Source organism: Bombus terrestris, chromosome 5 (assembly GCF_910591885.1).
Source record: "Bombus terrestris chromosome 5, iyBomTerr1.2, whole genome shotgun sequence".
Taxonomy (NCBI): Eukaryota; Metazoa; Arthropoda; class Insecta; order Hymenoptera; family Apidae; genus Bombus; species Bombus terrestris.
In genome coordinates this window covers 1,116,901-1,134,601 of record NC_063273.1, presented here as the reverse complement: position 1 = coordinate 1,134,601, position 17,701 = coordinate 1,116,901, and the positions used below count along the sequence as shown (strand labels likewise).

The window sequence follows — 17,701 nt, the reverse complement described above, 5'->3', positions numbered from 1 at the left end:
CAAACACAGTTGCACACGTGCGTTCAATGTGTGCCATATTTCTAATAATTTTTTCTAATAATGTAATCTTTCGTTCTTTATTTCGAATTCATTGTTATCTTTTGAATGAATAACATTTTCTCCTTTAATTAATTATCGGAGACTTTAATGGAACTCTACATGAAATGTTTGAAAAATATAGACTATGGTACGAAGTAGTACAATTAAACAAGATAATACACGTAGAATTTTTTATGCACACATGTTTCCATATACGAGTTTCCGCGTACTATGTCATCGTATTTACGTAATATTATTGTATACCGTTTACAATATTATTTTTTTAGATCTAACTTTTCAATACAGTATATACATTTTGCCCTATATTTTTGCAATTTAATTCTATATTGCTTATTTAATGAAAAATAACTTTTTTGATAAATCGCTTTTCGTTCTTCGCATTTAATCTAGAATAAACTAGAAGAGAGAAGCATATAGTAATAAGTTATTATTTATATTGCTACTGCTTCACTATTTCTTATTATTGCAGGAGTTATTTCAGGGTCATGTGAGATTAAAAAATATGCCTGTGATTACGCTAAAGCTTCACTGATAATGGTTATGTACTCTTATTTGCAACTCATAATGATTCTAGCTGAAGTAGAGCATTCAGTTGGATTCTCTTAGTGAAAGGTACAAAATTTAGGTGCTGGTTCCAAGGAATATAGACATGGATTACTATGTGGGTGTTGATGTAGGAACAGGAAGTGCTCGAGCTGCTCTAGTGTCTTCCACAGGAAAGATACTGAAAATGACGACATGCCCACTTGAAATTTTCCACCCCGCTCCTAATTTTTATGAACAATCATCTGATAATATTTGGAGTGCAGTTTGCCATGTAGTAAAGGTACTAACTTCAGCTGAATTAATCTATATTGTTTATAATAAATTCAAATATCTATACATAATTTATTTATTATTGTTTGTAGTCAGTTGTAGCTGATATCTCTGCAGAATATGTACGGGGTATTGGCTTTGCTGCTACTTGTTCATTGGTAGCAATTGACAAAACAGGATCACCAGTCACAGTTAGTCCAACAGGTAAATTAACAAATGAATTGCAATTCTTCTTTCAATTGCACGAAATGTTTGTTTACCAATGGAATTTTTATTACAGGTGAAGATAAACAGAATGTTATATTATGGATGGACCATAGAGCACAGAAAGAAGCTGATTTTATAAATGAACAGAATCACGAGATGCTTCAGTATGTAGGTGGGAAAGTATCGTTAGAGATGCAAACACCCAAAATGTTGTGGCTCAAAAATAATCTACCTTCATCTTGGAACCGCGCAGCACTGCTATTTGATCTGCCTGATTTCTTAACCTGGAAAGCTACAGATTCTGAATCAAGGTAGCAATATTATTGTATGCCAGTACAAACACACGAATATTCTATTTACAACTTTCTAATCCGATTTCAGATCTCTATGCTCTTTGTGGAACTATAGCGCAAAAATTATTCAATTAGTTTTCGTTATTAGAGCAGCAATCAGTACACGTTAACAACAAAATTATGTACCATATCGTCGTTCACTGCTATGGGTATTTGGGGTCTTACAAAAAAGAAGGGTGATAATGAAACAATCATAACTACAAAAGAAGTTCTAATAGCAAAAGCCGATGCATTATACGAGCAAGAACAATACCAGGAAATACATGACCTTCTAATAAATTATAAAGTAATTACATTATGTATATCACTTATAAATGTAGATAACAAAACTGAACATTTTTCTAGGATAGCGGTGATATTGAAATTATATGGCGTTTGTGTAGAGCAATGTATAAATTGTCTAAAATTGTGAGCGAAGTAGATGGAAAGAAATTAATTTTCGAAGCTTATGATTTAATACTCAAGGCACTTGAAATAAAAGAGGATAATTGGGCTGCACACAAATGGGCATCGATTCTTCTTAATTCTAAGACTCTTTATGAAGGAGTAAAAGCACAAATAAAAGAGTCATATAATATTAAGAAACATATGCTGGTATATTTCATGATAATATATTAATATATATATGTAGTATATAATATATATATATATTATACTTCTAAATATTTCGTTCCCTGACACAATGTCAAGCAATTGATCGAATATGTTTAATATCGCAGAGAGCAATGGAACTAAATCCAAAAGAACCGACACTTATGTACATGCTTGGTACTTGGTGCTATCAAGTTGCCGATTTAACATGGTATCAAAGAAAAATTGCATCTGTAATATTCGGAGAACCACCATCTTCATCATTCGAAGAAGCTCTAAAATACTTTGAAACCGCAGAGGAAATTGATCCCAATTTCTACAGTCAAAATTTATTAATGTTGGGCAAAACCTACTTAAAATTAAATCTAAAAGAGCTAGCTATGAAATATTTAAAAATGGCCCTTGAATATCCTGCAAAGAACGAAGATGATCGAGATGCTAAACAGGAAGCACAAAAGTTGTTAAAGAAATTTTAACAAACTCGACAGAAATTATAATCTATTATATGATAAATTGGAATTGAAGGGATAAAGTAAATTTAGAGTCAATCTTTTCAGTAGAAGTATAAAATTTATTTACTATAAAGTGCAATAGTACATATGTGCGATGAGCTTTTTATACATAACATCTAAGATATTAATCACTATTTGAAGATTTCAAACTACTATAAACATGTATATTTTATAAAATGTTTCATATTAAATATTTTATACAATCTTTAATAATATGTAAGAAAGTAAGTTAAATAATTAATTTCTAAGTCGAATTAATTTATCGGTCAGGAGAGTCTTCAACTTCATTCATCTCGTTGCGAATGGCGTCAAGTGCTTTTTGTTGCAAATTGGAGAGCATCCGGAGATATTGACGTGCTTCAGGACCGCCCATGTTCATTCCTTGTGTTCCCATCAAATGGCATAAAAGGAGAAGATGCAGGGCAAATTGTGTACGGAATTCACCACACGGGCAACTATAGTTTACTACAACGTAATCCGGTGGTAGTTGGTCTTCCGGAGGTGATGGTACGACATGCAAATGGTTATATCCAAGTCGGCACTGCTCCATCGTTTTGTTATAAGGCACAATCTGGAAAAATAAAATTCACAAATTGTTTAAGAAATCGGTGGAAGAAACGATTTGAAGGAAATAAAATACTTACTGCTCCAAGTGTGACGAAGATGTATAAGGATGTTTCCAAATGGGAAGGATTCTCGAACGTGAAGAACTTTCGAACTCGAAGTACTTCCAGAAATGTAGAATTTTAAAAATTGCAAAATTAAAGCTCTCTCAGAACTTTCAAACGTTCTGTTCGATGTTCGAATTGGGAATGAATTTCCGAGCTAGTTGCCGAGCTTATACAGTCGACAGAGTCTGTTACCACCACCATACTTGTTTGTAGATTAAGAATTTTATGAGACCCCCTAGTTAGCAGGCAGGTAAAACCTAAACAGCTGTTAATTTGTTTAAGGGATAGACGGATTGGTGCGCGCGTATTCAGGTAGTCGAAATTTCTTTCTTAATCCTCAATTACCAAAGTCCGAGAATGCTTCCGAGGATAAACGATCACGATAGAGTTGGAGCAAAATGCGATTGTAATTTATTATTAGTCGTCGAGTAGGAAGCGAATACATTGCTTTTTTTTTAAATTTACGCTCTTTAATAAATAATAATTTATGTGTCACCTCTATATGGGTTACATGGTTATCACCACTGGGCTATTAGAGCAACAATCGTCTCGGGCGGTAGTTTATGTTCTATGTTTACATTCGTAGGAGTTCGCCAATATTATAATTATGAGTTATTCGAAGTACGTATATCGCTTAAATATATTCGAACGAATGATATACTTTATACAGAATTATATACTGAAACATTGAACGATAGATACATCTACCATCGCTTTATTATTTCTTATGCATTAATTACACAGTCGTCGTATTAAATATATAGTAAGTACAGCAGAGAATTATTTGTTCGGTAATAGTTGTCGGTTGAGCTATTCCGAAGATTATATCGTAAATATCGTTTGGCTTCGAATATATTTTATGATCAAGGGACAGCTTCTTGTTATTGGTATTTGGCGGAGGGTAACGATGAGTCAATGAGTCGTAAACTCCTAGGCAAGTTCAGGGAGAGGACAAGGGGTAGCTGCATAATTCAAAAGCGTTAATAGTTCCCGTTTTCCATTTGCTTGAAAGAACGATTCATTGTCGGTAGATATAAAGACGATATTATTCGTTATTTATTAGGAACGTACATTAATACAAGTTGTGCTTATAGAATTAAGTTGTAGAAAATAACGGCAGTAATTGATCAATGCGAGTATCGAAAATTGAATTTTAATTTCCGATGCTCTCGGATTCGTTAATTATTTAAATCTTTTAACAATGAATTTTAATATAAAATAAACTAGATCTTTATCCTTTTCTATCGCTTAAGATATTTTTATTGCTTTTTATTTCAACCGTATTATTATTTTCAACGTGTATTATTTCAATTTTCAGCGTGTATCTTAATTATTCGCGTATAATTAATATTATGAAATCGATTCGTTCGGTTTCTTTTATATCGTTTCAAAACGGGTAACTCAAGCTCTTCGAATTTCTCAAAGCTATCCCTTATTAAACGTTCGACAATTGGCCATTCACCTTTCGCATTTTATCTTGCTTCGCTTGAAATCGATTATAATAGGAAACTAATTATACTATTTAACCGCGCTAGTATATATTATGTATGCACGAGAATTAAAGATATTCAAGAAATTATTCCATGTTCAATTTGTACACCTATTTACAAATACAAATACTTTTACTTTACGAAAGTTTATTTCATGTACAGTCTTTCATGGCTGGAGTTAGCGTCATTAAAGCGTTCTCCATATTTTTCCTTTCTGTTTCGGTTTTAAGAGTACCCCATACTTTTTCCAGCTTTTGTTGTTGATATCTCTAAAAAACAAGTTTCAATTCGTCGACTCAATTTTGGAGCACGTATTTTTTAATTCTGATTCTGTATGATTTAACAATTTTACTTACTTTGATAAAGAGGAAACAATGTTTCAATGTTGCACCCACGTAAAGTATTTTTACTGATACTAAACGTCCTGCTATGTCATTTATGATTGGGATAGCCTTTAGTAAAAATTTGTGGGGGCCATGTCTGGTTTTCACTAATGCAATTTTTGTATGTATATTGCAATACTTTGCTAGAAAGAAAATTTTATAAAATCGTATATCACATATATATTCCAAATTCAATCTTCCGCTTTCAACTTATACCAATTTCAATGCAAAGATTTTATATTACCGCTAAAACCAGCTTTTATCGTTGCAACTCCAAAATCACCATACAACTGTTGTACTTTTTGTTGAATAGCATTATGCAAAATCATAGTTTTTAATTGTAAAGGCTTGTTAGATTTATCACCAACAGTTATTTCAAATATTATGTATCTACGAATATATGTAGAATTAATTACACAAATTGCACATTCGTGAAAACATAGATTGTAATAAAGTATTTAATAAAAATATATAATAAATAAATAGACATAATAATAGTTTATAATAAAAAAACATAGAAATTCTATTACTGAATTATCAAAATAAATAAACAAATGTAGAATATTTTATTACCTGTTTTTAAAGCGAACCATGGTTTTAGGTTATATGCAATACACTAAAGCATCAATTGCTCCAGAAAACAACACTTAGCAAGAGATTCCATAGTAAGAATATGAACAATTAATAAATTTACGCCATTTAACAACAAAATACTGATACATTGCACGTTTTCACAAAATTATAACATACGAAACGGCGCTGCATCCACGTGCACTGCACTTGATTATTCGATAGATAAGGTAATGCTAGGTCACTGTCAAACACAGTTGCACACGTGCGTTCAATGTGTGCCATATTTCTAATAATTTTTTCTAATAATGTAATCTTTCGTTCTTTATTTCGAATTCATTGTTATCTTTTGAATGAATAACATTTTCTCCTTTAATTAATTATCGGAGACTTTAATGGAACTCTACATGAAATGTTTGAAAAATATAGACTATGGTACGAAGTAGTACAATTAAACAAGATAATACACGTAGAATTTTTTATGCACACATGTTTCCATATACGAGTTTCCGCGTACTATGTCATCGTATTTACGTAATATTATTGTATACCGTTTACAATATTATTTTTTTAGATCTAACTTTTCAATACAGTATATACATTTTGCCCTATATTTTTGCAATTTAATTCTATATTGCTTATTTAATGAAAAATAACTTTTTTGATAAATCGCTTTTCGTTCTTCGCATTTAATCTAGAATAAACTAGAAGAGAGAAGCATATAGTAATAAGTTATTATTTATATTGCTACTGCTTCACTATTTCTTATTATTGCAGGAGTTATTTCAGGGTCATGTGAGATTAAAAAATATGCCTGTGATTACGCTAAAGCTTCACTGATAATGGTTATGTACTCTTATTTGCAACTCATAATGATTCTAGCTGAAGTAGAGCATTCAGTTGGATTCTCTTAGTGAAAGGTACAAAATTTAGGTGCTGGTTCCAAGGAATATAGACATGGATTACTATGTGGGTGTTGATGTAGGAACAGGAAGTGCTCGAGCTGCTCTAGTGTCTTCCACAGGAAAGATACTGAAAATGACGACATGCCCACTTGAAATTTTCCACCCCGCTCCTAATTTTTATGAACAATCATCTGATAATATTTGGAGTGCAGTTTGCCATGTAGTAAAGGTACTAACTTCAGCTGAATTAATCTATATTGTTTATAATAAATTCAAATATCTATACATAATTTATTTATTATTGTTTGTAGTCAGTTGTAGCTGATATCTCTGCAGAATATGTACGGGGTATTGGCTTTGCTGCTACTTGTTCATTGGTAGCAATTGACAAAACAGGATCACCAGTCACAGTTAGTCCAACAGGTAAATTAACAAATGAATTGCAATTCTTCTTTCAATTGCACGAAATGTTTGTTTACCAATGGAATTTTTATTACAGGTGAAGATAAACAGAATGTTATATTATGGATGGACCATAGAGCACAGAAAGAAGCTGATTTTATAAATGAACAGAATCACGAGATGCTTCAGTATGTAGGTGGGAAAGTATCGTTAGAGATGCAAACACCCAAAATGTTGTGGCTCAAAAATAATCTACCTTCATCTTGGAACCGCGCAGCACTACTATTTGATCTGCCTGATTTCTTAACCTGGAAAGCTACAGATTCTGAATCAAGGTAGCAATATTATTGTATGCCAGTACAAACACACGAATATTCTATTTACAACTTTCTAATCCGATTTCAGATCTCTATGCTCTTTGTGGAACTATAGCGCAAAAATTATTCAATTAGTTTTCGTTATTAGAGCAGCAATCAGTACACGTTAACAACAAAATTATGTACCATATCGTCGTTCACTGCTATGGGTATTTGGGGTCTTACAAAAAAGAAGGGTGATAATGAAACAATCATAACTACAAAAGAAGTTCTAATAGCAAAAGCCGATGCATTATACGAGCAAGAACAATACCAGGAAATACATGACCTTCTAATAAATTATAAAGTAATTACATTATGTATATCACTTATAAATGTAGATAACAAAACTGAACATTTTTCTAGGATAGCGGTGATATTGAAATTATATGGCGTTTGTGTAGAGCAATGTATAAATTGTCTAAAATTGTGAGCGAAGTAGATGGAAAGAAATTAATTTTCGAAGCTTATGATTTAATACTCAAGGCACTTGAAATAAAAGAGGATAATTGGGCTGCACACAAATGGGCATCGATTCTTCTTAATTCTAAGACTCTTTATGAAGGAGTAAAAGCACAAATAAAAGAGTCATATAATATTAAGAAACATATGCTGGTATATTTCATGATAATATATTAATATATATATGTAGTATATAATATATATATATATTATACTTCTAAATATTTCGTTCCCTGACACAATGTCAAGCAATTGATCGAATATGTTTAATATCGCAGAGAGCAATGGAACTAAATCCAAAAGAACCGACACTTATGTACATGCTTGGTACTTGGTGCTATCAAGTTGCCGATTTAACATGGTATCAAAGAAAAATTGCATCTGTAATATTCGGAGAACCACCATCTTCATCATTCGAAGAAGCTCTAAAATACTTTGAAACCGCAGAGGAAATTGATCCCAATTTCTACAGTCAAAATTTATTAATGTTGGGCAAAACCTACTTAAAATTAAATCTAAAAGAGCTAGCTATGAAATATTTAAAAATGGCCCTTGAATATCCTGCAAAGAACGAAGATGATCGAGATGCTAAACAGGAAGCACAAAAGTTGTTAAAGAAATTTTAACAAACTCGACAGAAATTATAATCTATTATATGATAAATTGGAATTGAAGGGATAAAGTAAATTTAGAGTCAATCTTTTCAGTAGAAGTATAAAATTTATTTACTATAAAGTGCAATAGTACATATGTGCGATGAGCTTTTTATACATAACATCTAAGATATTAATCACTATTTGAAGATTTCAAACTACTATAAACATGTATATTTTATAAAATGTTTCATATTAAATATTTTATACAATCTTTAATAATATGTAAGAAAGTAAGTTAAATAATTAATTTCTAAGTCGAATTAATTTATCGGTCAGGAGAGTCTTCAACTTCATTCATCTCGTTGCGAATGGCGTCAAGTGCTTTTTGTTGCAAATTGGAGAGCATCCGGAGATATTGACGTGCTTCAGGACCGCCCATGTTCATTCCTTGTGTTCCCATCAAATGGCATAAAAGGAGAAGATGCAGGGCAAATTGTGTACGGAATTCACCACACGGGCAACTATAGTTTACTACAACGTAATCCGGTGGTAGTTGGTCTTCCGGAGGTGATGGTACGACATGCAAATGGTTATATCCAAGTCGGCACTGCTCCATCGTTTTGTTATAAGGCACAATCTGGAAAAATAAAATTCACAAATTGTTTAAGAAATCGGTGGAAGAAACGATTTGAAGGAAATAAAATACTTACTGCTCCAAGTGTGACGAAGATGTATAAGGATGTTTCCAAATGGGAAGGATTCTCGAACGTGAAGAACTTTCGAACTCGAAGTACTTCCAGAAATGTAGAATTTTAAAAATTGCAAAATTAAAGCTCTCTCAGAACTTTCAAACGTTCTGTTCGATGTTCGAATTGGGAATGAATTTCCGAGCTAGTTGCCGAGCTTATACAGTCGACAGAGTCTGTTACCACCACCATACTTGTTTGTAGATTAAGAATTTTATGAGACCCCCTAGTTAGCAGGCAGGTAAAACCTAAACAGCTGTTAATTTGTTTAAGGGATAGACGGATTGGTGCGCGCGTATTCAGGTAGTCGAAATTTCTTTCTTAATCCTCAATTACCAAAGTCCGAGAATGCTTCCGAGGATAAACGATCACGATAGAGTTGGAGCAAAATGCGATTGTAATTTATTATTAGTCGTCGAGTAGGAAGCGAATACATTGCTTTTTTTTTAAATTTACGCTCTTTAATAAATAATAATTTATGTGTCACCTCTATATGGGTTACATGGTTATCACCACTGGGCTATTAGAGCAACAATCGTCTCGGGCGGTAGTTTATGTTCTATGTTTACATTCGTAGGAGTTCGCCAATATTATAATTATGAGTTATTCGAAGTACGTATATCGCTTAAATATATTCGAACGAATGATATACTTTATACAGAATTATATACTGAAACATTGAACGATAGATACATCTACCATCGCTTTATTATTTCTTATGCATTAATTACACAGTCGTCGTATTAAGTATATAGTAAGTACAGCAGAGAATTATTTGTTCGGTAATAGTTGTCGGTTGAGCTATTCCGAAGATTATATCGTAAATATCGTTTGGCTTCGAATATATTTTATGATCAAGGGACAGCTTCTTGTTATTGGTATTTGGCGGAGGGTAACGATGAGTCAATGAGTCGTAAACTCCTAGGCAAGTTCAGGGAGAGGACAAGGGGTAGCTGCATAATTCAAAAGCGTTAATAGTTCCCGTTTTCCATTTGCTTGAAAGAACGATTCATTGTCGGTAGATATAAAGACGATATTATTCGTTATTTATTAGGAACGTACATTAATACAAGTTGTGCTTATAGAATTAAGTTGTAGAAAATAACGGCAGTAATTGATCAATGCGAGTATCGAAAATTGAATTTTAATTTCCGATGCTCTCGGATTCGTTAATTATTTAAATCTTTTAACAATGAATTTTAATATAAAATAAACTAGATCTTTATCCTTTTCTATCGCTTAAGATATTTTTATTGCTTTTTATTTCAACCGTATTATTATTTTCAACGTGTATTATTTCAATTTTCAGCGTGTATCTTAATTATTCGCGTATAATTAATATTATGAAATCGATTCGTTCGGTTTCTTTTATATCGTTTCAAAACGGGTAACTCAAGCTCTTCGAATTTCTCAAAGCTATCCCTTATTAAACGTTCGACAATTGGCCATTCACCTTTCGCATTTTATCTTGCTTCGCTTGAAATCGATTATAATAGGAAACTAATTATACTATTTAACCGCGCTAGTATATATTATGTATGCACGAGAATTAAAGATATTCAAGAAATTATTCCATGTTCAATTTGTACACCTATTTACAAATACAAATACTTTTACTTTACGAAAGTTTATTTCATGTACAGTCTTTCATGGCTGGAGTTAGCGTCATTAAAGCGTTCTCCATATTTTTCCTTTCTGTTTCGGTTTTAAGAGTACCCCATACTTTTTCCAGCTTTTGTTGTTGATATCTCTAAAAAACAAGTTTCAATTCGTCGACTCAATTTTGGAGCACGTATTTTTTAATTCTGATTCTGTATGATTTAACAATTTTACTTACTTTGATAAAGAGGAAACAATGTTTCAATGTTGCACCCACGTAAAGTATTTTTACTGATACTAAACGTCCTGCTATGTCATTTATGATTGGGATAGCCTTTAGTAAAAATTTGTGGGGGCCATGTCTGGTTTTCACTAATGCAATTTTTGTATGTATATTGCAATACTTTGCTAGAAAGAAAATTTTATAAAATCGTATATCACATATATATTCCAAATTCAATCTTCCGCTTTCAACTTATACCAATTTCAATGCAAAGATTTTATATTACCGCTAAAACCAGCTTTTATCGCTGCAACTCCAAAATCACCATACAACTGTTGTACTTTTTGTTGAATAGCATTATGCAAAATCATAGTTTTTAATTGTAAAGGCTTGTTAGATTTATCACCAACAGTTATTTCAAATATTATGTATCTACGAATATATGTAGAATTAATTACACAAATTGCACATTCGTGAAAACATAGATTGTAATAAAGTATTTAATAAAAATATATAATAAATAAATAGACATAATAATAGTTTATAATAAAAAAACATAGAAATTCTATTACTGAATTATCAAAATAAATAAACAAATGTAGAATATTTTATTACCTGTTTTTAAAGCGAACCATGGTTTTAGGTTATATGCAATACACTAAAGCATCAATTGCTCTAGAAAACAACACTTAGCAAGAGATTCCATAGTAAGAATATGAACAATTAATAAATTTACGCCATTTAACAACAAAATACTGATACATTGCACGTTTTCACAAAATTATAACATACGAAACGGCGCTGCATCCACGTGCACTGCACTTGATTATTCGATAGATAAGGTAATGCTAGGTCACTGTCAAACACAGTTGCACACGTGCGTTCAATGTGTGCCATATTTCTAATAATTTTTTCTAATAATGTAATCTTTCGTTCTTTATTTCGAATTCATTGTTATCTTTTGAATGAATAACATTTTCTCCTTTAATTAATTATCGGAGACTTTAATGGAACTCTACATGAAATGTTTGAAAAATATAGACTATGGTACGAAGTAGTACAATTAAACAAGATAATACACGTAGAATTTTTTATGCACACATGTTTCCATATACGAGTTTCCGCGTACTATGTCATCGTATTTACGTAATATTATTGTATACCGTTTACAATATTATTTTTTTAGATCTAACTTTTCAATACAGTATATACATTTTGCCCTATATTTTTGCAATTTAATTCTATATTGCTTATTTAATGAAAAATAACTTTTTTGATAAATCGCTTTTCGTTCTTCGCATTTAATCTAGAATAAACTAGAAGAGAGAAGCATATAGTAATAAGTTATTATTTATATTGCTACTGCTTCACTATTTCTTATTATTGCAGGAGTTATTTCAGGGTCATGTGAGATTAAAAAATATGCCTGTGATTACGCTAAAGCTTCACTGATAATGGTTATGTACTCTTATTTGCAACTCATAATGATTCTAGCTGAAGTAGAGCATTCAGTTGGATTCTCTTAGTGAAAGGTACAAAATTTAGGTGCTGGTTCCAAGGAATATAGACATGGATTACTATGTGGGTGTTGATGTAGGAACAGGAAGTGCTCGAGCTGCTCTAGTGTCTTCCACAGGAAAGATACTGAAAATGACGACATGCCCACTTGAAATTTTCCACCCCGCTCCTAATTTTTATGAACAATCATCTGATAATATTTGGAGTGCAGTTTGCCATGTAGTAAAGGTACTAACTTCAGCTGAATTAATCTATATTGTTTATAATAAATTCAAATATCTATACATAATTTATTTATTATTGTTTGTAGTCAGTTGTAGCTGATATCTCTGCAGAATATGTACGGGGTATTGGCTTTGCTGCTACTTGTTCATTGGTAGCAATTGACAAAACAGGATCACCAGTCACAGTTAGTCCAACAGGTAAATTAACAAATGAATTGCAATTCTTCTTTCAATTGCACGAAATGTTTGTTTACCAATGGAATTTTTATTACAGGTGAAGATAAACAGAATGTTATATTATGGATGGACCATAGAGCACAGAAAGAAGCTGATTTTATAAATGAACAGAATCACGAGATGCTTCAGTATGTAGGTGGGAAAGTATCGTTAGAGATGCAAACACCCAAAATGTTGTGGCTCAAAAATAATCTACCTTCATCTTGGAACCGCGCAGCACTGCTATTTGATCTGCCTGATTTCTTAACCTGGAAAGCTACAGATTCTGAATCAAGGTAGCAATATTATTGTATGCCAGTACAAACACACGAATATTCTATTTACAACTTTCTAATCCGATTTCAGATCTCTATGCTCTTTGTGGAACTATAGCGCAAAAATTATTCAATTAGTTTTCGTTATTAGAGCAGCAATCAGTACACGTTAACAACAAAATTATGTACCATATCGTCGTTCACTGCTATGGGTATTTGGGGTCTTACAAAAAAGAAGGGTGATAATGAAACAATCATAACTACAAAAGAAGTTCTAATAGCAAAAGCCGATGCATTATACGAGCAAGAACAATACCAGGAAATACATGACCTTCTAATAAATTATAAAGTAATTACATTATGTATATCACTTATAAATGTAGATAACAAAACTGAACATTTTTCTAGGATAGCGGTGATATTGAAATTATATGGCGTTTGTGTAGAGCAATGTATAAATTGTCTAAAATTGTGAGCGAAGTAGATGGAAAGAAATTAATTTTCGAAGCTTATGATTTAATACTCAAGGCACTTGAAATAAAAGAGGATAATTGGGCTGCACACAAATGGGCATCGATTCTTCTTAATTCTAAGACTCTTTATGAAGGAGTAAAAGCACAAATAAAAGAGTCATATAATATTAAGAAACATATGCTGGTATATTTCATGATAATATATTAATATATATATGTAGTATATAATATATATATATATTATACTTCTAAATATTTCGTTCCCTGACACAATGTCAAGCAATTGATCGAATATGTTTAATATCGCAGAGAGCAATGGAACTAAATCCAAAAGAACCGACACTTATGTACATGCTTGGTACTTGGTGCTATCAAGTTGCCGATTTAACATGGTATCAAAGAAAAATTGCATCTGTAATATTCGGAGAACCACCATCTTCATCATTCGAAGAAGCTCTAAAATACTTTGAAACCGCAGAGGAAATTGATCCCAATTTCTACAGTCAAAATTTATTAATGTTGGGCAAAACCTACTTAAAATTAAATCTAAAAGAGCTAGCTATGAAATATTTAAAAATGGCCCTTGAATATCCTGCAAAGAACGAAGATGATCGAGATGCTAAACAGGAAGCACAAAAGTTGTTAAAGAAATTTTAACAAACTCGACAGAAATTATAATCTATTATATGATAAATTGGAATTGAAGGGATAAAGTAAATTTAGAGTCAATCTTTTCAGTAGAAGTATAAAATTTATTTACTATAAAGTGCAATAGTACATATGTGCGATGAGCTTTTTATACATAACATCTAAGATATTAATCACTATTTGAAGATTTCAAACTACTATAAACATGTATATTTTATAAAATGTTTCATATTAAATATTTTATACAATCTTTAATAATATGTAAGAAAGTAAGTTAAATAATTAATTTCTAAGTCGAATTAATTTATCGGTCAGGAGAGTCTTCAACTTCATTCATCTCGTTGCGAATGGCGTCAAGTGCTTTTTGTTGCAAATTGGAGAGCATCCGGAGATATTGACGTGCTTCAGGACCGCCCATGTTCATTCCTTGTGTTCCCATCAAATGGCATAAAAGGAGAAGATGCAGGGCAAATTGTGTACGGAATTCACCACACGGGCAACTATAGTTTACTACAACGTAATCCGGTGGTAGTTGGTCTTCCGGAGGTGATGGTACGACATGCAAATGGTTATATCCAAGTCGGCACTGCTCCATCGTTTTGTTATAAGGCACAATCTGGAAAAATAAAATTCACAAATTGTTTAAGAAATCGGTGGAAGAAACGATTTGAAGGAAATAAAATACTTACTGCTCCAAGTGTGACGAAGATGTATAAGGATGTTTCCAAATGGGAAGGATTCTCGAACGTGAAGAACTTTCGAACTCGAAGTACTTCCAGAAATGTAGAATTTTAAAAATTGCAAAATTAAAGCTCTCTCAGAACTTTCAAACGTTCTGTTCGATGTTCGAATTGGGAATGAATTTCCGAGCTAGTTGCCGAGCTTATACAGTCGACAGAGTCTGTTACCACCACCATACTTGTTTGTAGATTAAGAATTTTATGAGACCCCCTAGTTAGCAGGCAGGTAAAACCTAAACAGCTGTTAATTTGTTTAAGGGATAGACGGATTGGTGCGCGCGTATTCAGGTAGTCGAAATTTCTTTCTTAATCCTCAATTACCAAAGTCCGAGAATGCTTCCGAGGATAAACGATCACGATAGAGTTGGAGCAAAATGCGATTGTAATTTATTATTAGTCGTCGAGTAGGAAGCGAATACATTGCTTTTTTTTTAAATTTACGCTCTTTAATAAATAATAATTTATGTGTCACCTCTATATGGGTTACATGGTTATCACCACTGGGCTATTAGAGCAACAATCGTCTCGGGCGGTAGTTTATGTTCTATGTTTACATTCGTAGGAGTTCGCCAATATTATAATTATGAGTTATTCGAAGTACGTATATCGCTTAAATATATTCGAACGAATGATATACTTTATACAGAATTATATACTGAAACATTGAACGATAGATACATCTACCATCGCTTTATTATTTCTTATGCATTAATTACACAGTCGTCGTATTAAGTATATAGTAAGTACAGCAGAGAATTATTTGTTCGGTAATAGTTGTCGGTTGAGCTATTCCGAAGATTATATCGTAAATATCGTTTGGCTTCGAATATATTTTATGATCAAGGGACAGCTTCTTGTTATTGGTATTTGGCGGAGGGTAACGATGAGTCAATGAGTCGTAAACTCCTAGGCAAGTTCAGGGAGAGGACAAGGGGTAGCTGCATAATTCAAAAGCGTTAATAGTTCCCGTTTTCCATTTGCTTGAAAGAACGATTCATTGTCGGTAGATATAAAGACGATATTATTCGTTATTTATTAGGAACGTACATTAATACAAGTTGTGCTTATAGAATTAAGTTGTAGAAAATAACGGCAGTAATTGATCAATGCGAGTATCGAAAATTGAATTTTAATTTCCGATGCTCTCGGATTCGTTAATTATTTAAATCTTTTAACAATGAATTTTAATATAAAATAAACTAGATCTTTATCCTTTTCTATCGCTTAAGATATTTTTATTGCTTTTTATTTCAACCGTATTATTATTTTCAACGTGTATTATTTCAATTTTCAGCGTGTATCTTAATTATTCGCGTATAATTAATATTATGAAATCGATTCGTTCGGTTTCTTTTATATCGTTTCAAAACGGGTAACTCAAGCTCTTCGAATTTCTCAAAGCTATCCCTTATTAAACGTTCGACAATTGGCCATTCACCTTTCGCATTTTATCTTGCTTCGCTTGAAATCGATTATAATAGGAAACTAATTATACTATTTAACCGCGCTAGTATATATTATGTATGCACGAGAATTAAAGATATTCAAGAAATTATTCCATGTTCAATTTGTACACCTATTTACAAATACAAATACTTTTACTTTACGAAAGTTTATTTCATGTACAGTCTTTCATGGCTGGAGTTAGCGTCATTAAAGCGTTCTCCATATTTTTCCTTTCTGTTTCGGTTTTAAGAGTACCCCATACTTTTTCCAGCTTTTGTTGTTGATATCTCTAAAAAACAAGTTTCAATTCGTCGACTCAATTTTGGAGCACGTATTTTTTAATTCTGATTCTGTATGATTTAACAATTTTACTTACTTTGATAAAGAGGAAACAATGTTTCAATGTTGCACCCACGTAAAGTATTTTTACTGATACTAAACGTCCTGCTATGTCATTTATGATTGGGATAGCCTTTAGTAAAAATTTGTGGGGGCCATGTCTGGTTTTCACTAATGCAATTTTTGTATGTATATTGCAATACTTTGCTAGAAAGAAAATTTTATAAAATCGTATATCACATATATATTCCAAATTCAATCTTCCGCTTTCAACTTATACCAATTTCAATGCAAAGATTTTATATTACCGCTAAAACCAGCTTTTATCGTTGCAACTCCAAAATCACCATACAACTGTTGTACTTTTTGTTGAATAGCATTATGCAAAATCATAGTTTTTAATTGTAAAGGCTTGTTAGATTTATCACCAACAGTTATTTCAAATATTATGTATCTACGAATATATGTAGAATTAATTACACAAATTGCACATTCGTGAAAACATAGATTGTAATAAAGTATTTAATAAAAATATATAATAAATAAATAGACATAATAATAGTTTATAATAAAAAAACATAGAAATTCTATTACTGAATTATCAAAATAAATAAACAAATGTAGAATATTTTATTACCTGTTTTTAAAGCGAACCATGGTTTTAGGTTATATGCAATACACTAAAGCATCAATTGCTCCAGAAAACAACACTTAGCAAGAGATTCCATAGTAAGAATATGAACAATTAATAAATTTACGCCATTTAACAACAAAATACTGATACATTGCACGTTTTCACAAAATTATAACATACGAAACGGCGCTGCATCCACGTGCACTGCACTTGATTATTCGATAGATAAGGTAATGCTAGGTCACT

General features: G+C 31.9%; 6 protein-coding genes across 13 annotated transcripts; 3 read left to right on the top strand and 3 right to left on the bottom strand.

Moving 5' to 3' along the window:
- Window positions 1-45: 45 nt before the first annotated feature.
- On the top strand, window positions 46-4,789 carry LOC125385163 (regulator of microtubule dynamics protein 1-like). 4 transcript variants are annotated; one of them, XR_007224186.1, is made up of 8 exons: window positions 46-187; window positions 530-886; window positions 969-1,080; window positions 1,157-1,394; window positions 1,465-1,722; window positions 1,782-2,030; window positions 2,156-3,046; window positions 3,142-4,789. XR_007224186.1 is itself a non-coding variant. In XM_048406154.1 (8 exons), exons 6-8 carry the CDS (start codon window positions 1,582-1,584, stop codon window positions 2,501-2,503), a joined length of 738 nt encoding a protein of 245 aa, XP_048262111.1. In that variant the 5' UTR covers window positions 46-187; window positions 530-672; window positions 738-886; window positions 969-1,080; window positions 1,157-1,394; window positions 1,465-1,581; the 3' UTR covers window positions 2,504-4,789. The 4 variants fall into 4 exon arrangements, 3 of the variants coding, with proteins under 3 accessions (XP_048262111.1, XP_048262110.1, XP_048262109.1); XM_048406154.1 differs by having other exon boundaries at window positions 530-672; window positions 738-886; window positions 2,156-4,789; XM_048406153.1 differs by lacking the exon at window positions 46-187 and adding an exon at window positions 192-286 and having other exon boundaries at window positions 2,156-4,789.
- A 41-nt stretch (window positions 4,790-4,830) lies between these two features.
- LOC100646412 (ribonuclease P/MRP protein subunit POP5-like) lies at window positions 4,831-5,884 on the bottom strand. Its single transcript, XM_003395812.4, has 4 exons — window positions 5,657-5,884; window positions 5,328-5,473; window positions 5,057-5,226; window positions 4,831-4,969 (listed from the first exon to the last, which is right to left on the bottom strand). The coding sequence occupies exons 1-4, from the start codon at window positions 5,674-5,676 to the stop codon at window positions 4,853-4,855; spliced, it is 453 nt and encodes a 150-aa protein (XP_003395860.2). The 5' UTR covers window positions 5,677-5,884; the 3' UTR covers window positions 4,831-4,852.
- A 53-nt stretch (window positions 5,885-5,937) lies between these two features.
- LOC100646062 (regulator of microtubule dynamics protein 1-like) lies at window positions 5,938-10,690 on the top strand. Of its 3 annotated transcripts, none has more exons than XR_007224193.1 (8): window positions 5,938-6,088; window positions 6,431-6,787; window positions 6,870-6,981; window positions 7,058-7,295; window positions 7,366-7,623; window positions 7,683-7,931; window positions 8,057-8,947; window positions 9,043-10,690. XR_007224193.1 is itself a non-coding variant. In XM_048406167.1 (8 exons), the coding sequence occupies exons 6-8, from the start codon at window positions 7,483-7,485 to the stop codon at window positions 8,402-8,404; spliced, it is 738 nt and encodes a 245-aa protein (XP_048262124.1). In that variant the 5' UTR covers window positions 5,938-6,088; window positions 6,431-6,573; window positions 6,639-6,787; window positions 6,870-6,981; window positions 7,058-7,295; window positions 7,366-7,482; the 3' UTR covers window positions 8,405-10,690. The 3 variants fall into 3 exon arrangements, 2 of the variants coding, with proteins under 2 accessions (XP_048262124.1, XP_020718949.2); XM_048406167.1 differs by having other exon boundaries at window positions 6,431-6,573; window positions 6,639-6,787; window positions 8,057-10,690; XM_020863290.2 differs by lacking the exon at window positions 5,938-6,088 and adding an exon at window positions 6,092-6,187 and having other exon boundaries at window positions 8,057-10,690.
- A 41-nt stretch (window positions 10,691-10,731) lies between these two features.
- LOC125385176 (ribonuclease P/MRP protein subunit POP5-like) lies at window positions 10,732-11,777 on the bottom strand. Its single transcript, XM_048406177.1, has 4 exons — window positions 11,558-11,777; window positions 11,229-11,374; window positions 10,958-11,127; window positions 10,732-10,870 (listed from the first exon to the last, which is right to left on the bottom strand). The coding sequence occupies exons 1-4, from the start codon at window positions 11,575-11,577 to the stop codon at window positions 10,754-10,756; spliced, it is 453 nt and encodes a 150-aa protein (XP_048262134.1). The 5' UTR covers window positions 11,578-11,777; the 3' UTR covers window positions 10,732-10,753.
- Window positions 11,778-11,839: 62 nt separating this feature from the next.
- Window positions 11,840-16,591, top strand: LOC125385167 (regulator of microtubule dynamics protein 1-like). Of its 3 annotated transcripts, none has more exons than XR_007224190.1 (8): window positions 11,840-11,989; window positions 12,332-12,688; window positions 12,771-12,882; window positions 12,959-13,196; window positions 13,267-13,524; window positions 13,584-13,832; window positions 13,958-14,848; window positions 14,944-16,591. XR_007224190.1 is itself a non-coding variant. In XM_048406164.1 (8 exons), the coding sequence occupies exons 6-8, from the start codon at window positions 13,384-13,386 to the stop codon at window positions 14,303-14,305; spliced, it is 738 nt and encodes a 245-aa protein (XP_048262121.1). In that variant the 5' UTR covers window positions 11,840-11,989; window positions 12,332-12,474; window positions 12,540-12,688; window positions 12,771-12,882; window positions 12,959-13,196; window positions 13,267-13,383; the 3' UTR covers window positions 14,306-16,591. The 3 variants fall into 3 exon arrangements, 2 of the variants coding, with proteins under 2 accessions (XP_048262121.1, XP_048262120.1); XM_048406164.1 differs by having other exon boundaries at window positions 12,332-12,474; window positions 12,540-12,688; window positions 13,958-16,591; XM_048406163.1 differs by lacking the exon at window positions 11,840-11,989 and adding an exon at window positions 11,994-12,088 and having other exon boundaries at window positions 13,958-16,591.
- A 41-nt stretch (window positions 16,592-16,632) lies between these two features.
- On the bottom strand, window positions 16,633-17,686 carry LOC125385178 (ribonuclease P/MRP protein subunit POP5-like). Its single transcript, XM_048406180.1, has 4 exons — window positions 17,459-17,686; window positions 17,130-17,275; window positions 16,859-17,028; window positions 16,633-16,771 (listed from the first exon to the last, which is right to left on the bottom strand). The coding sequence occupies exons 1-4, from the start codon at window positions 17,476-17,478 to the stop codon at window positions 16,655-16,657; spliced, it is 453 nt and encodes a 150-aa protein (XP_048262137.1). The 5' UTR covers window positions 17,479-17,686; the 3' UTR covers window positions 16,633-16,654.
- Window positions 17,687-17,701: the final 15 nt, after the last annotated feature.

Coding starts and splice junctions, on each gene's coding strand:
- LOC125385163 (XM_048406154.1), top strand. CDS start 1,582: ATGGGTATTTGGGGTCTTACAAAAAAGAAGGGTGATAATGAAACAATC. Junction 1,723..1,781: donor ACCTTCTAATAAATTATAAA/GTAATTACATTA, acceptor ACATTTTTCTAG/GATAGCGGTGATATTGAAAT. Junction 2,031..2,155: donor ATATTAAGAAACATATGCTG/GTATATTTCATG, acceptor TTAATATCGCAG/AGAGCAATGGAACTAAATCC.
- LOC100646412 (XM_003395812.4), bottom strand. CDS start 5,676: ATGGTTCGCTTTAAAAACAG. Junction 5,474..5,656: donor ATGGTTCGCTTTAAAAACAG/GTAATAAAATAT, acceptor ATATATTCGTAG/ATACATAATATTTGAAATAA. Junction 5,227..5,327: donor GATAAAAGCTGGTTTTAGCG/GTAATATAAAAT, acceptor TTTTCTTTCTAG/CAAAGTATTGCAATATACAT.
- LOC100646062 (XM_048406167.1), top strand. CDS start 7,483: ATGGGTATTTGGGGTCTTACAAAAAAGAAGGGTGATAATGAAACAATC. Junction 7,624..7,682: donor ACCTTCTAATAAATTATAAA/GTAATTACATTA, acceptor ACATTTTTCTAG/GATAGCGGTGATATTGAAAT. Junction 7,932..8,056: donor ATATTAAGAAACATATGCTG/GTATATTTCATG, acceptor TTAATATCGCAG/AGAGCAATGGAACTAAATCC.
- LOC125385176 (XM_048406177.1), bottom strand. CDS start 11,577: ATGGTTCGCTTTAAAAACAG. Junction 11,128..11,228: donor GATAAAAGCTGGTTTTAGCG/GTAATATAAAAT, acceptor TTTTCTTTCTAG/CAAAGTATTGCAATATACAT. Junction 10,871..10,957: donor ATTGTTTCCTCTTTATCAAA/GTAAGTAAAATT, acceptor CTTGTTTTTTAG/AGATATCAACAACAAAAGCT.
- LOC125385167 (XM_048406164.1), top strand. CDS start 13,384: ATGGGTATTTGGGGTCTTACAAAAAAGAAGGGTGATAATGAAACAATC. Junction 13,525..13,583: donor ACCTTCTAATAAATTATAAA/GTAATTACATTA, acceptor ACATTTTTCTAG/GATAGCGGTGATATTGAAAT. Junction 13,833..13,957: donor ATATTAAGAAACATATGCTG/GTATATTTCATG, acceptor TTAATATCGCAG/AGAGCAATGGAACTAAATCC.
- LOC125385178 (XM_048406180.1), bottom strand. CDS start 17,478: ATGGTTCGCTTTAAAAACAG. Junction 17,276..17,458: donor ATGGTTCGCTTTAAAAACAG/GTAATAAAATAT, acceptor ATATATTCGTAG/ATACATAATATTTGAAATAA. Junction 16,772..16,858: donor ATTGTTTCCTCTTTATCAAA/GTAAGTAAAATT, acceptor CTTGTTTTTTAG/AGATATCAACAACAAAAGCT.